The 15,419-nt window shown below is 53.8% G+C and overlaps 3 protein-coding genes across 3 annotated transcripts; 2 read left to right on the top strand and 1 right to left on the bottom strand.

The window, feature by feature from the left end:
- On the top strand, positions 4,651–5,082 carry LOC110431172. Its single transcript, XM_021449888.1, has one exon. It carries the CDS (start codon positions 4,651–4,653, stop codon positions 5,080–5,082), a length of 432 nt encoding a protein of 143 aa, XP_021305563.1.
- On the bottom strand, positions 7,028–7,674 carry LOC110431171. The gene is made up of 4 exons (XM_021449887.1): positions 7,657–7,674; positions 7,363–7,575; positions 7,167–7,242; positions 7,028–7,077 (listed from the first exon to the last, which is right to left on the bottom strand). Exons 1-4 carry the CDS (start codon positions 7,672–7,674, stop codon positions 7,028–7,030), a joined length of 357 nt encoding a protein of 118 aa, XP_021305562.1.
- LOC8079302 (cytokinin dehydrogenase 10) lies at positions 13,292–15,209 on the top strand. The gene is made up of 2 exons (XM_002438558.2): positions 13,292–13,919; positions 14,087–15,209. Exons 1-2 carry the CDS (start codon positions 13,292–13,294, stop codon positions 15,106–15,108), a joined length of 1,650 nt encoding a protein of 549 aa, XP_002438603.1. The 3' UTR covers positions 15,109–15,209.

Genomic DNA, 15,419 nt, shown 5'->3' with positions numbered 1-15,419 from the left:
AGGTTGTTTAATAAAAGAATTGTAATAAAAGTGTACCAACTTAAAAGCTCACTTGCAGTTAAACAGTGTCAGCTCTTCCATTGATTGAGCCTTGCATGTCATATACTTTCCACCTGTACTTGTTGAGTTCGACATGAACTCACCCTTGCTATTTCCCGCACACCCCAGTGTGTAGTAAAGTACTGCTCAGAAGAAGGATAAAGATGCTATGGAGTTTTCTAGAAGCTTATCAGAAGTGCTTGGCGTACGAAGCCCCCACTCAACCGTCCCTGAGAAGAATGGAGCCTAAGAAGTTCTAGCTACTGTTTCCGCGTACTCTGATGTTTGTATATTAGAAATATGTTTTCCGCTATATATAACATTGTTTCTGATATTTCTAGTCTTTTGTTGTATGTGTGGACTTCCTGGGCACACATATGACGACTCTGGTCTTATTTTAAATGCCAGGGTGTGACAGAATCCTGGGCCTCTTTTAGCATTACATGGACCTGTTGCCCCTCACCACCAGCGGGCCCATTTATCTGCATTTGAACTGAGGGCTGGGGGTAGTAGTCTGGCTGATTGTTCCCTCCTTCATGCTGAACCCTTTTCCCCAAGGCCATGCAGTCATATATCATTTCATCATTGATATCATCAGTCCCCAAGAGCTGCTCAGGAGAGAATTCCTCCACCAGAAAGTTCCGAGAACAGTCATGCTGATTGTCTTGCTGATTGTGCCCCGAGGCCATGCAGTCATACATCATTTTATTATTGATATCATCAGTCCCCAAGAGCTGCTCTGAGGAGAATTCCTCCACCAGGAAGTTCCGGGGGGAGTTATGCTGTTCATCTTGCTGATTCTGATTCAGGTTTAAGTTCAGGTCAACCAATTGGACTTGTTCATACTCTTCTAGGTCAATAAGGGGATTAAGTTGAAAGACCTCACCCATTTCCTGAATCAGGTGAGTGGCCTGCTCTCCAAAACCCCTAGGATCATTTGGGAAGGGGTTGATGATGACTGGGTTGAGATCCAGGTTAACAGGTGGTTGATTCAGGTCTGCCACTGCAATTTGTGCCTGAACTCCCTGTATGTCCTCATTACCAATGATAGCTGGCACTTCTTGGGCATCCTTAGCTGCAGCTGCCAAGTTTGGGTTTACCAGGGCTTCCATAGCAGGTTCTATGTCATGTGCAGGCACTTCATCAACTACCCCTTCATTGTCTAGGTTGTCTTGGAGATGCTGATTAACATCATGGTCTTGCTCTGGCCAAGGGTCCCAATCACCTTCTGCATTAGCATTCTGTCCCAAAACTGGCTGCCCCAGTCCAAAGAAATCGAACAGCATTAGGTGCTCCAAGATATTATCTTCAGGTACTGGATCTTGAGGGAGGGGAACTTCGGCAGGATCCTTGTGCCTGAGCAGCTCGCACTGAATTGTGAAACTTTCCCCACCGACTGTATCCGGGTCCTCGAACACAACGAACTGCGGCACCTGACTGATGTCTCTGACTCTGGCCCTAATCAGCAATGAAGCCTCAACCCCATCTACCAACTGAAACAGTAACACCTTAGCAAACTTTGCAACTGCTTGCTGAATGTGCCTCTCAGATAGGTAATCTCTAGGAAAATCCAAAAGTAACAGCCAACACTCATGATTGAATTCAGCGGCCCTCCAATTTCTGCCTCTATCATGTTTGACAAACGAAACCAGAATATTGTCAAAGACATGGGGACTATCTTGAATAAGGGCGTCTCTGGCATGGCCATCACGAAGCCTGACCATGGCCTGCCCGAGGCTGGTCGGCTGAATCTCTGAGAAAGGAATCCCCATTTCCCCCCTAAGGAAGTCCCTGATAACCACCCTAACCGCGACAAAGTGCATGACATTACCGGGGAGAGGATCGATGGTGACGATGGCCAGGTTTTCATTCCTCGCCATTGGCCTAGCCGGCGCCACCACTCTTGACATGAACTTCCTTCCAGGGATATCTTGCACTTCGAGGTAGCCGGGGAGGAAGGGAGCCGGGTCCGCGCGCTGGAAAGCCATGTGAGCACCTTCTTGAGTAGCAACGTTGAGGTCAATTTTGGCAACGGTGGGTGCTTGGGGAGCTGGGGTTTTCTTGAGGCAGAGGAACAGTGGAGCTTGGAGCGGTGGAAGACGGAGAGTCTGGAGGGAACAAAGACAACCTCGAAGGATCTGCAGCATTAAAGAGGGGCTCCTTTCCGCGTTCCAAATGTGTCGTGGCCCGTGGGCCGCAACTGGGCCACAATTGTTCACCAGCAGCGTTCTGAGCCAAAGTATCGGGCCTAGAGCCATCCACGGAGGGACCACAGACATTTGGGTGGTTGGCCGTTGGCTGGCTCAAGTCATTATGACGCCTCCATCGTTGACCTCCAACTACATCTGCGTCCTTATTGGCCATTAAGGGTGGCCTTTGTCCCCCGGGCTGTTTGAATTTAGGACAATTAACAGCAACATGCCCTAAAACCAGGCACTCCCGACAGCGGATTTGTTGACGACAGGACGCGCGCCAATGGGAAAGCGCGAGGCACCAAGAGCATTGTCTGGACCGCCGCCTCGTCGGAGGAGCGCCACCCAATGGAACAGCGTTAGCCCCAGAAAGGATATCGGCGGCGAACTTCGAGCCTTGCGCTTCCGGCGCTGAAGATCCTAGAGGGACAGCATTGGCCCCTGATAGAGGAGCTCTACGAGCGGCACTTGAAGAAGAAGCACTGGGCTCAGGAGCAGGACGGAAATAGAGTTCAGCACATAGTCATTTTTTTAAGACAAAATAGAGTTGCAAATAGTCGAGCCCTGTCAATAGTAGAATATTTGTTTCTGTCGTCATTCCAGTTCTGACCACGTAGTGAATAATAGTTAGAATAATCCCCCTTTTAAGTACTTCAATGAGAAATTAACTCCATTATTGACAAGAAAATTTTACATTGAGTTCATAGAAAAACAACCATTATTTTGTAAACTCCAAAAGAACTTGTCTAAACCTTCGTTATTATTAACATTAGCCACCCTTATACAACAATAATATGCTTGTCTTTGTGTTGGTTTCCGATTTATGCTCTCCAGAAGAGACATGTAAGGAACCGAACCCAAAACTTTTGTACTGTTACATGCTTTCTCTAAACAATATTATACAAAAAAGGATATTGAACTTTTGAATCCTATATGATTCTAAGCACATATCTTTCCAAAATATGGTTTGGTTCCCACATTTTATATTGAACCAAGCTACGTCAAGAAACTGTGGATCCTAACTCCCAGCAGGCTCACCTAGAAAACTTAATCCCATGTTTTTTTACAAACCTCACCAAAGACTTTATTTTTTTAGATTTTCGGACTTAAGAACGCAGGGGCTACATACCAGCGGTGTATGCTCCAGGTCTTTGGGGACCTTATAGGCAAAACGGTAGAGGCTTACGTAGACGACATCGTTGTCAAATCCAGGAAGGCAAGCGGCCTGGTGGCCGACCTGGAAGAAACATTCCGATGCCTCAGGGCAAAAGGGATCAAACTCAACCCCGAAAAATGTGTTTTTGGGGTCCCCCGAGGCATGATCCTCGGTTTCGTTGTGTCTGAGCGAGGGATCGAGGCCAATCCTGAAAAGGTCTCGGCCATCGCAAACATGGGACCAATTCGTAACCTAAAGGGAGTATAGAGAGTCATGGGATGCCTAGCTTCCCTTAGTCGCTTCATCTCTCGCCTCGGGGAGAAAGGACTACCTCTGTATAGGTTGCTTAGAAAATCCGAGCACTTTTCCTGGACCCCCGAGGCCCAGGAAGCCCTTGACAAGCTCAAAGCTCTGCTCACCAATCCTCCCATTCTGGTACCCCCCGCCGAGGGGGAACCATTGCTCCTCTATGTCGCAGCCACCGATCAGGTGGCCAGCGCAGCTATCGTGGTCGAAAGGAAGGAAGAAGGGCACACCCTGCCGGTCCAAAGACCGGTGTACTTCATCAGTGAAGTGCTATCCGACACAAAGACCCGATACCCTCAAATCCAAAAACTACTCTACGCAGTAGTCTTGGCCCGACGCAAGCTCCGCCATTACTTTGAGTCCCATCCGGTCTCGGTAGTGTCATCCTTTCCTCTGGGGGAAGTGATTCAGAACCGTGAGGCTAATGGCAGAATTGCCAAGTGGGCTATAGAGCTTATGGGTGACAGGATCACCCATGAGCCTCGGAAAGCTATAAAATCCCAAGTCCTAGCGGATTTTGTGGCTGAGTGGACAGGGACCCAATTCCCTCCACCTCAGATCCAGCACGAATGCTGGACCTTGTACTTCGACGGGTCCTTGATGAAAACCAGGGCCGGCGTTGGCCTCATCTTCATCTCACCCCTCGGGGTAAGGATGCGATATGCGATCCGACTCCACCTCCCCGCCTCAAACAACGCGACGGAGTACAAGGCCCTTGTCAATGGTCTCTATATCGCGATCGAGCTTGGGATCAAACGGCTTGACGTCCGAGGCGACTCTAGACTCATCATCGACCAAGTCATGAAAGAGTCTAGCTGTCACAACCCCAAGATAGACGCGTACTGCAAAGCAGTCCGACGCCCGGAGGAAAAGTTCGACGACCTCGAGCTTAACCACGTGTTAAGAAAATACAATGAGGCCGCCGACGTGCTCGCCAAGATGGCATCCGAGCGGGCCATGGTCCCCCCGGATGTTTTCATCAGCGACCTCTACAAGTCTTCTGTCGACTACAAAGACGACGGGGGCTCGGATCAACCACCAGGTGACTCAGGCCCCGACCCCGAGCTCTCCACGATTCAGGAGCAGGAGGCCATGGACATCGTGTCTGAGCCCCCTGCACCTGACGACTCGCCAGACTGGCGCTACCCCTTGCTGCAACGCCTCGTCGACGACACTTTGCCCTCAGACCAGGCTGAGGCAAGGCGTGTGGCTCGTCGCGCTAAGACTTTCGTCCTTCTCGACGGAGAGATGTACAAGCGTAGCCCTTCGGGCATCCTCATGCGCTGCATCCCACGTCAGGAGGGAATCAAGCTCCTGGAGGACATACACTCGGGGGCTTGTGGCCACCACGCCGCGCCTCGAACGCTAGTAGGAAATGCCTTCCGATAAGGCTTCTACTGGCCCACCGCCATGGCTGACGCCGCGGAGATCGTGCGGACCTGTGAAGGATGCTAGTTTTACGCTCGGCAGATCCATCTCCCCGCTCAGGCTCTGCAGACGATCCTCATCACCTAGCCCTTTGCTGTCTGGGGCCTCGACCTCGTCGGGCCTCTACAAAAGGCGCCCGGGGGCTTCACCCACTTGCTTGTCGCGATCGACAAGTTCTCCAAGTGAATCGAGGTCTGACCCATCACTAGGATGAAGGCCGAACAAGCAGTGCTATTTTTCACCGATATCATCCACCGATTTGGAGTGCCCAACTCCATAATCACTGATAACGGCACACAGTTCATCGGGCGGAAATTCTTGGAGTTCTGCGACAGGCACCACATACGTGTGGACTGGGCAGCGGTTGCTCACCCAAAGACCAACGGTCAGGTGGAACGTGCCAATGGCATGATCCTCCAAGGTTTGAAACCTAGGATCTTCAACCGTTTGGACAAGTTCGGAAAAAGGTGGCTCAAAGAGCTTCCGGCCGTGATCTGGAGTCTAAGGACTTCTCGAAGCCGAGCCACAGGCTTCACCCCGTTCTTCATGGTCTATGGGTCGGAAGCCATCCTCCCCACGGATCTAGAGTATGGGTCTCCAAGGGTACAAGCCTACGACGAAAACAGCTGCAAGACATTCCAAGAAGACGCACTGGACCAGCTAGATGAAGCAAGAGACGTAGCCCTTCTACACTCCGCTAAGTACCAGCAGGCCCTCCGCTGATACCACGCGCGATGAATCCGAGGCCGAGCCTTTCAAGTCGGCGACTTGGTGCTAGGCTCAGGCAGAGCAACAAGGGTCGTCACAAGTTCACGCCCCCCTCGGAAGGACCTTTCGTCATCGCCGATGTCCTCCGACCCGGCACTTACAAGCTCGCCAACGAGGCAGGGGAGGTCTTCAAGAACGCATGGAACATAGAACAGCTACGTCGCTTCTACCCTTAGAATTTTGCAAAAATATCCATTTGATTCATCACCATGAAAGAATAAATGAAAGTTTAAATTATATGGTCGTTCCTTTTTAGAGAGTGAGCCTCGGACCTGCCTTGCAGAGTCCGAGCCTCCCTCGGGGGCTACACGGGGGGAACCCTCTGCGGCAAACTCCAAATTTTTAATCCTTTTTTCGCACAAGTCAAAGTATCCCGACCCAGGGTCTTTCTTCCGTTTCCTAAAAGGATTTAAGAAACCACAGGTCCATCCCCTAAGCCTTAAGGCATGAGCCCACGGGCAAGGACGACCTCTACTCACTCCCCCTAGGATCGGGGGGCGGACTTGGACTTCTAAAAATTACTAAGGAAAAGGAAAAGGACTTGAGCTCGGGCACTCTGCCTAGCGCAGACCGACCCCACGCTGCCGAGGTCGGGTCGGCATAAGAAAAGAGAGATAACAAGAAATATAAAGGAAATCTTAAGAGGAGCAATCATATAAACATTCATGTTTTTGTATACACAATACAAGGCCCACTGGCCTTTGACTTTTATAAAAAAAAGAGAAATCTAACTTAAAGGGCCTTGTTGCCCTGCCTGCGCAGGCCCCTGCGCGCCGAGGGGGGGAAGCTCCACCTTGGCATCGAAGAACGTAGCCAGGGCATCTCCCGGGGCGTCCACGGTGTTTTCAAGTCTCTGCAACTCCTCCTGGGCCTCCACCTAATCTTCAGGAAGGACATAGCCCTCACAGACCGCCGGCAAATCAATGCCGACGTAGTGAGAGCTCACCACCGTCAGGACTTTCTTCACCCCGACGTGGAGCGCCTCCCTCAGCCGTTCCCCGGCCCGGGAGTAGAGGGCTTCAACCCGACTCCGCAGCAACGACCCCGGCTCGCCTACCGACACCCCGAGCCCCTCACACACCGAAGCCACCACGGTTTCCAGAGCCGAGCGGTTCGAGACCTCGGCATCAAGGGACCTCTACAAGGCCTCGGCGGCAGAGGCTGCCATGGCCATCTTCCTCTCCGACTCTGTTGAAAAGCGGAACGAAAAAGAACAGAAAGATCAGGGAAGTCAACCCAAGTATAAAAAGAGCCAAGGTAAAAGACGCAGCTCTTACCCTCGGCTCGCTTCTCGTTCTCCGCCGAGCTCCGGTGCCAACGAACCACCTCGCTCTGAGCAGCAGAAAGGTCAGCCTGAATTTGGTTCAGGGCAAGGTCTTTTTCGGTGAGCAGAGCCTCAAGCCGAGCAACCTCGCCCTTGTACCCCTCAGCCGCCGCCCTCTGCTCTTAGGACTCCTGGGTTAGGTGGCTAACCCTCTTTTCCATAGGAGCGACCTTTTCCCGGGCCTCCCGAGCCTCAGTCGCGAGGGCCGTGCATTTCTGCCGAAGCTCGGCAGAAATCTCGCATTCCTTCGCGAGTTCCCCCTCAGCCGCCTCCCTAGCAGCTTTCTCATTCTCACAGGTCGCCCAGGCGTCTCTTTCCCTGTGGAGGAAAACCGATTTCTCTAGGGACATAGCCTTGAGCGCCTGCAAAATCAGAAATTACACAGGGAGTCAGCACTACAATATAGAACAAAAAACACCTCACGACATGGAAGGAAGCCTTACCTGGGCCAGTTTGTACATGTCTCGGCTCACGAGCTCAGAAGCTCGGTTGATGGCCTCGACACTGCATTCCCGCACGCGTCTAGACCCTGCCAGTGGTAAACCTCCGACGGATCATTCAGAACAAATTTGGCCCCTCCCTCTGTGTCGTCAAGGTCGGGCCAGAACACGGGGCTCTTGCTCCATGCGGCGTCGCCTTCTCCTCCCGCCGCGGGAGCCTCAGGTCGGGCAGGGCCCTTCCTGTGGGGACCCTCGAGGGGCGCCACATTAGACGCCACGATGCCCCGGCCCTCCTCAATCTGCGCGGGCCGAGCCACATCCCCCAGATCGGCATCCCCCGGGGGACGAATAGCCTCAAGGGCGAAGACCGTCTCCTCCGGCCCTTGAGGCCTCGACGTCTCCATCTCCTGCCCCTCTCCTTCCCGATGGGGCTCCCCCTCTTCGCGGCTCAGGGGAGCGGTGATTTGGGCCTCGCCGACCCAGGGGTCGACTGCGCCCCCTCTTCACGGCCTTCAGGGGGGCCAGTGCCACTGGAGCCGCTTTGTGCTTCCGGCTGAAGGGATGACACAAGTCAGAAGAAAGAGAAAAACAAAAAAATCCAAAGAAGAATCAGAAAACCTAAACACACCTGGCTCGGGGGACAGCCTTCTTCTGGGAGCCCGGAGCTCCCTGGGAGCCTCCCGGAGCGCCAGGAGCCGTTCGATGCCCAGTCTCCCCAGCGGTTGGCGTAGGGACTTCAACGGTGGTCTTCGCCCGCGGCACCTCGGCCGAACTTCCTCCCTCCGCCCCAGACACTGGGCGGGGCTCGATCGAGCCCTCCGGCACCTCCGGCTGTGGGGGCGCGCCGGATCCGCCCCCCGGCATCCTTTCCCCCTCCTGGGGGCCTGAGGGGACAGAGCCCTCCCATGGGGCGCCATCCTCTTCATCATCCGCGATTATGTGGGGGGCGGCCTGACCACCCCCCGGTGCTTGGGACCCCTCGGGGGCCTCCGACCCCCCTCGGGCCCTCGACCCCTCCGAAATCTCGATCCCCCCACCGACAGGGGGGATCACGTCGTCCTCCTCCGCCAACAGCTCATCGAGCCAGTGCACGTTGTCTCCCCCACCCTCTATCTCCGAAACCGAGGTCTGAGGAGAATCGGGCGGAGGGACTCCCGCCTTCTCGGCCTCGCGGTGGTTCTTGACGGAGATCTCACGACGCTGCGCTTTCCTCGCAGCCTTCGCTTTCTATGCCTCCTTGGCCTTCTTCTGTTCCTCGTTCCGGGCCCGATTCTTGGCCCGGGTCGCCTTGTCCTCGGGAACAGGGGGCAGGGAATCCTTGACGATCCCCATCCCCTGTAAGACGAGCAGAAAAAGGGATTGAGGCAGAAAGAAAAAAGGAAACAAGCGCAAGAAATCAAAACGAAAATAGCGTCTTACCAGAGAAATGTAGCCCTTTTCAGGGTGCATCGCCACCACCCGGGAGTTCTTCAGGTCCGAGTGCGTGGTCTTCGAGACCCGGGCGGCTATGTCGGACGCCGACACCGGCTCGGCCAGCATCCTCGTCCCGACCCAGGGGACATCCCGGGTCATCTCAAACATGAACGCCCGCCGCTGCGCCAGCGGGAGCAAGCTCCTCTTGTGGAACGTCGTCGCCACCGTGGCCGCGGTGACTCTGGCGCCACGCAGCTTCTCGAGCCCTGCAAGAAGCGGGGCGAGCCTCTTCTGCTCCTCCGCAGGGGTGCCCCACACCCACTTTTGGGGGCACTCTTTCACCATCTTCCCGGTGTACCCCGGGAGCAGCCCGCCGTCGTTCCAGAGGTAGAACCACCCGCTCTGCCACCCCCGGTTCGACGAAGGCATCGCGCTCCAGATATACTGGTTAGATCGCTGCTGGCGGAACTACAGCGTGCAACCGCCGACCCGTAAGGGAAATTTCTCCCCTCCCTCATAGCGGGCGGCCATATCCGCCTTAAAAAGGTGAAGCCAAAGGTTCCAATGGGGAGGAACCCCCAGGAACCGCTCGCACACCATGGTGAATACGGCTGCCTACATCACTGAGTTGGGGTTGAGGTTGTGCAGCTCTACCTCGTAGTAATGAAGAATCGCCCGGATCAGGCGATCGGCCGGAGTTCCAAACCCCCGGTCTAGGAACGACAGGAAGCAAACCACATAACCCGGAGGTGGGTTTGGCTCCCTGTCGTTCGCCGAGGGAACGATCCACTCCGGCAGCTCGGCATCCGTGAGGTGACGGAGGATCCCGACCTTCACACGGGCGTCTAGCGCGGACCTGGTCACATTGCTAGGAGGCCACACATCATCGCAGGCCATGGCTGCGAGAACAGTGGGCCTCTTGGGGGCGGAGTGGAGATGACGACAGCAAAAGGGAGAACAGGAGGCAAGGGCTTGTTTGCTCGAGAGCAGGAGGAAAGAAACCAACCCCCCGCGACTGCTTTTATAAGGAGCGCGCCGCGGCCACGCCGTCCGCGCAGAAGACCAAGGGGGAAAAAGAGCAACCATCGCCCGCTCCCTCACCAGGTGAAAAAATTTGAAGCGCCCACTCCCTCCGATTCTCAAGCCCGCCGCACGCGCGCATTAATTTCGCAGGTGAAACGTCGCGTCTGGTCAGGGCACAACGGCACGGCCGTTTCAACTCCCCATGCGCCGCGCCTCAGAAGGAGCGCCCTGAAAAGATATGTCAGGGCGGTTCCTTCCAGGGCAAGTGACGCTCGACCCCCTGCTAACCAAAGTCGCAGGGTGGTCTCCGTCGGGCGAAGACTCCGTCTCGCCCGACCCCCTATAGACCCCGAGCAAAAAATTGCAAGGCGGTTTTCGTCAGGCACATATGTCGTCTCGCCCGGCACCAGTACTATAACCAAAACCGAAAGCCCTTTAAGGCAAAAATCCCTAGGCCACGGCCACCTACGTTCCAGATGTCGCGAAGACTGACCTGCAAAGCAGGTTCGAACAGTCGCCTCAGGATGACTGAGCGAGGGATGACTGAAGATGAGCACAATAGAGCCCAAGGTCCGAGCCCCACAGGGGTCAGCGCATCTTTGCCAGTCGTATCCGAGACCCATGCGGATGTCACGTGAGTGGGATCCCATCGAGGGAGGCGCCGAGCCCTCGGAACCTAGCGAACGGTTCCGACATCCACCGTGACTGCCCTCGGGTATTTTGAGATGTGCCCATAAGGCCACTAGCCGACCCCTAGCGAATGGGACTCGGACATCCACTTGGATTTACCCGCTTCCAGCTCCCGGGGAACGTCGATACTCGCCCATCGAGGGTAGTACGACGCAACCCACCCATCCTCCGAGCGAAAGGACAAATGAGGGACGTAATTACAAAGACGAGAAAGAACCTGATCGACCCTTACGGGGAAAGGGCTCGAGGGCTTCCTCGCACAATGGGGATAGGCACTACGTGTAAAGAAAACACAACCTACCCCTCAATACTCCCGACTCCAACACTCAGGGGTAAAAGCCTTTGAAGGAATAACACCATTCCTCCAAAAGGCTCGGGGGCTAAACCCGGCGGGTGCGCTCGCGCGCACTCTCCGGAGAAAGTAAAAAGGCTCAAAATCAAACAGTCCATCGGAAAAGAACCTTTGAAAGGGTGCCTTCACCCGTCCAAAGGCTCGGGGGCTACTGTTGGGTACCATAAAAAGGGATACCCAAATTAGAGCAATAAAAAATCACAAAAGACAAAGCAAACCACCAGGGCGCGGGCCCCGTCTCGTCTGGCTCCTTGGCCTCGGGTCCAAACCACGGCTCGCCCGACCCCGTTGAGCCTCGAACGCGAGTTCTGTCTCGCCCAACCCCGTTGGGCCTCGGACGCGAGTTCCATCTCGCCCGACCCCCCTGGGCCTCGGACGCGAGTTCCGTCTCGCCCGACCCCTCTAGGGCTCGGGCGCCGACGCCGTTTCGCCCGATCCCCCTTCACAGTGCAAGGCTTCCGACGCACGGCGCCTGTACCCGCGACGTGACAGGCGCAGTGACTCCCATATCGTTGCAGGGCGTGGTGGCGACTATTCCAACCACGCTGGTCACTGCAGCCTTACCTCTTTCACTATGCAACCTTACCTCTTTTACTGTGGTGTACTGCCTCACAGTGAAAGAGGAATGGGGGACATTAATTAGCATCACTATTTGCTGTCTTCTCCCACTGTTAACAGGACGAGCAGCAGTGTCACCGATCCAACCTCCACGACTCCAACAGGGCTCGGTAACCCTCCATAGGAGCAGCCATGCTGTCAACCATGCCACAAGGACAGGATGGGCGAGTTTCTACAGGGTCGGGACTGTGGCTTCACCACTCAACAGAGGAAATCTCCAGTCGCATATGTAAATACCTGCCTCCCCTTGGGACTATAAAAGGGGAGCCAGGGCTCACAGCCAAGGGAGGTCGAGGCACACAACACACGATCACCACACTCCAAGTGAGTTCTCACGCAGGGTAGCTAGCAGCACTCTGTCCACCACACAAAGCCGAGACTTGGGACTTAGCCCTCTCTCGCAACCCGCTTGTACACCCCTACTACAAGCACCTTTGGGTGCAAGGCAATATAGACTCCCGATCTCACTGGACGTAGGGCACCCTTAGCCCGAACCAGTATAAATTCTCTGTGTTCCACTTGCATCACCATCCAGGCTTAGATAGTCACGTATTCTTATACTTGTTTGTGTCTAGACCACGAGTCCAGACGCCGACATAGTGTGTATTACAAATTAAACCTTAAAGTACCTATATATATGTGCTTCTAATGTACTTTTGTTGATATAGGAAAATAGACTCAAGATATACATGCTCAAGCAAAGATTTTAAATAAACACATGGCATATGGTGGCACGATGAAAAGTGAAAACTATGAATATGGTTGGAGAAATATAAAGAGTGATTGCTAACTAAAGTTTATTGCAAACAGACAAAAAGTAAGTTTGTATCTATTATATGATTATATTATGTTAGAATATGAATGGCTAGAGAGAGGAAATAGTTTATCTTGATTAGCTATGGGCCCTGAATAAGTTTATCCATGAATTTCTTACACTTATCTATCTTAAATTACTAGCCCATACAAAACACCAGTTGATGCTACAAGAAATTTACATTTTGGACGCTTAAGAGCTTCTGAAGAAGATCAAGCGTGTTATTCAGACTCTTCAAACTAGTTGACTAGGAGATCTGATTTGAAAGCATCAAATTGTTGATAATTAGTACCATGAACCATGCTTAATGATATCCCATGAAACTTATTTTCTTCCAACATCCAAGCACATCCATTTTCTATATGTGTCTCATGTTTCATAAAATACATTTGGAACTCAGTGCCCTCTTATTAATTAGTTGAAGGCCCGCAGAAGTCAAGAATGTATATCATAATTTTGTATTGACCCAATCATCATCGAGGTCTCCTCAAGAGTCAAACCGGCCAAGGGGCATTGACCAAGCTTTAGTTTTAGCATTGTTAATTTGTGTTAGAGGATGTCAACCCTATGCATTTTCAAATCGAGAACTAACTGAGACAAACACTCTACTCTTCAACTATAAATGCGTAGGGCTTCATGGACATTATATATGACACACACATCAAGGATCTCTAATGCAATTAGCAAACTCCAGCCACACAGTTTGTGTTCCAACTCTTTGCAACAACATGCCTTCAAGGGCGTATCTAGCTTCATTTCTCATTGTCACCAGCTTCCTCTCCACCACCAGCCATTTACATACCCTTGCCGCAGCCGGCGCCTTCCCAGAATCTGATGATATCTTTGCCTTAGACATTGTCTCAAAAATCCGCACGGACCGCAACTCAACCATCAAGGCATCAATGGACTTTGGCCACATTGTTGAAGCTATCCCAAACGGGGTACTCCATCCAACCTCACCCAACGACATTGCCGCCCTAATCCGGCTCTCACTCTCCCAGCCAAAGCCCTTCACAGTGGCGCCACGCGGGCAAGGCCACTCCGCTCGAGGGCAAGCCCTCGCCCCAGGCGGTGTCGTCGTCGACATGCGCTCGCTCGGCCATGATCACCACGATGCTGGTCGTCGCTGCCGCCGGATTAATGTGTCTACCGACGAGCTGTGGGTGGACGTCGGCGGCGAGCAGCTGTGGATCGACGTCCTCCACACTACGCTCGAGCACGGCCTCGCGCCCCGCGTCTGGACCGACTACCTCCACATCACCGTCGGCGGCACACTCTCCAATGGCGGCATCGGCGGCCAGGCGTTCCGGCACGGCCCTCAGATCTCCAACGTGCACGAGCTTGACGTCGTCACAGGTACACGTCTCTTGCCGGCCAATATTGTATACAGAAACCTTACAGCTAGCTGACCAGTGCATGCACAATGTGTGATGATGGATCTGTGTTTTTTTTGTTGATTCATTTATTCATTTATACGACAATTAACTAACGATTAAGCTATGTACGTATGTTGGTGTTTGCAGGCACGGGCGACATGGTCAGCTGTTCGCCGGACAAGAACTCGGATCTGTTCTTCGCAGCACTGGGTGGTTTGGGTCAGTTTGGGGTCATTACCCGGGCTCGGATCGCGCTTGAACGCGCTCCCAAACGTGTCCTTTGGGTCCGTCTCGCCTACTCGGATGTTCCGTCGTTCACCGGTGATCAGGAACTGCTCATCTCGAAACGATCTGCCGGTGGTTTCGACTACATCGAGGGCCAAGTCCAGCTGAACCGGACCCTCACCGAGGGGCGCCGGAGGTCGTCTTCCTTCTTCTCAGCCTCAGAGCTCGACCAGCTTGCCAACCTCGCCCATGGCACCGGGTCTGCCGCAATCTACTACATCGAGGGTGCAATGTACTACCATGGCGACGACGATACTGCCTCTTCATCATCCTCTGCGAAGCTTGAGAGGCTACTGGAGGAGCTGAGCTTCGTCCCGGGGCATGCGTTCGTGAGAGACGTGTCCTACGTGGAGTTTCTCGACCGAGTTGGCCGGGACGAGCAGAAGCTGCGGTCGGCCGGCGTCTGGGACGTGCCGCACCCATGGCTGAACCTCTTCGTCCCGAGGTCGCGCATCGTCGACTTCGACGCCGGCGTGTTCAAGGGCATCCTCAGGGACACCAAGCCCGTGGGGCTCGTCCTCATGTACCCGATGAACAGGGACAGGTGGGACGACAGGATGACGGCGGCCACGCCCGACGACGACGTGTTCTACGCCGTCGGGCTGCTGCGGTCCGCGGTGGCTGCCGGCGACGTGGAGCAGCTGGAGAGGGAGAACGCCGCCGTCCTGGAGTTCTGCCACCGGGAGCGCATAGGGTGCAAGCAGTACCTGCCGAGCCACGCGTCGCGGGACGGCTGGAGGCGGCATTTCGGCGACAAGTGGAGCAGGTTCGCCGCGCTGAAGCGCAAGTACGACCCGCGGGCGATTCTGTCGCCGGGGCAGGGGATCTTCTCCGCCGCCGGCGACGGCTTGACCGACAGAGTGGCCTCTGACTCTTCCCTGTAGAGGACATTATTGGTGTCTAGCTTGGCCTGCATGCATGCATGCATGTTGTGTGGATCGGAGCAAAGCAGGAGACGACAGGTCGGAGGTGCTTTGCACGAACGATAGTTAGTGGTCAGCACTCAGCAGGTGTGTTTAGAGAATCAGAAATTTGGATTTTTTTGGTAGAGAATCAGAAATTTGGATTTGGTTGATTCCATTTTAATAGAAAGGTCTATCCCAAATTGTAAGTCATTCCAAGAATCTTAGAGAGTCAAAGCATCACTAAAATTATAGAAAAAAATTACAAAGTTTTGTGGTATCAAATAGATATA

This window comes from Sorghum bicolor, chromosome 10, assembly GCF_000003195.3.
Source record: "Sorghum bicolor cultivar BTx623 chromosome 10, Sorghum_bicolor_NCBIv3, whole genome shotgun sequence".
Classification (NCBI taxonomy): Eukaryota; Viridiplantae; Streptophyta; class Magnoliopsida; order Poales; family Poaceae; genus Sorghum; species Sorghum bicolor.
This window is presented reverse-complemented; position numbering and strand designations above follow the sequence as displayed.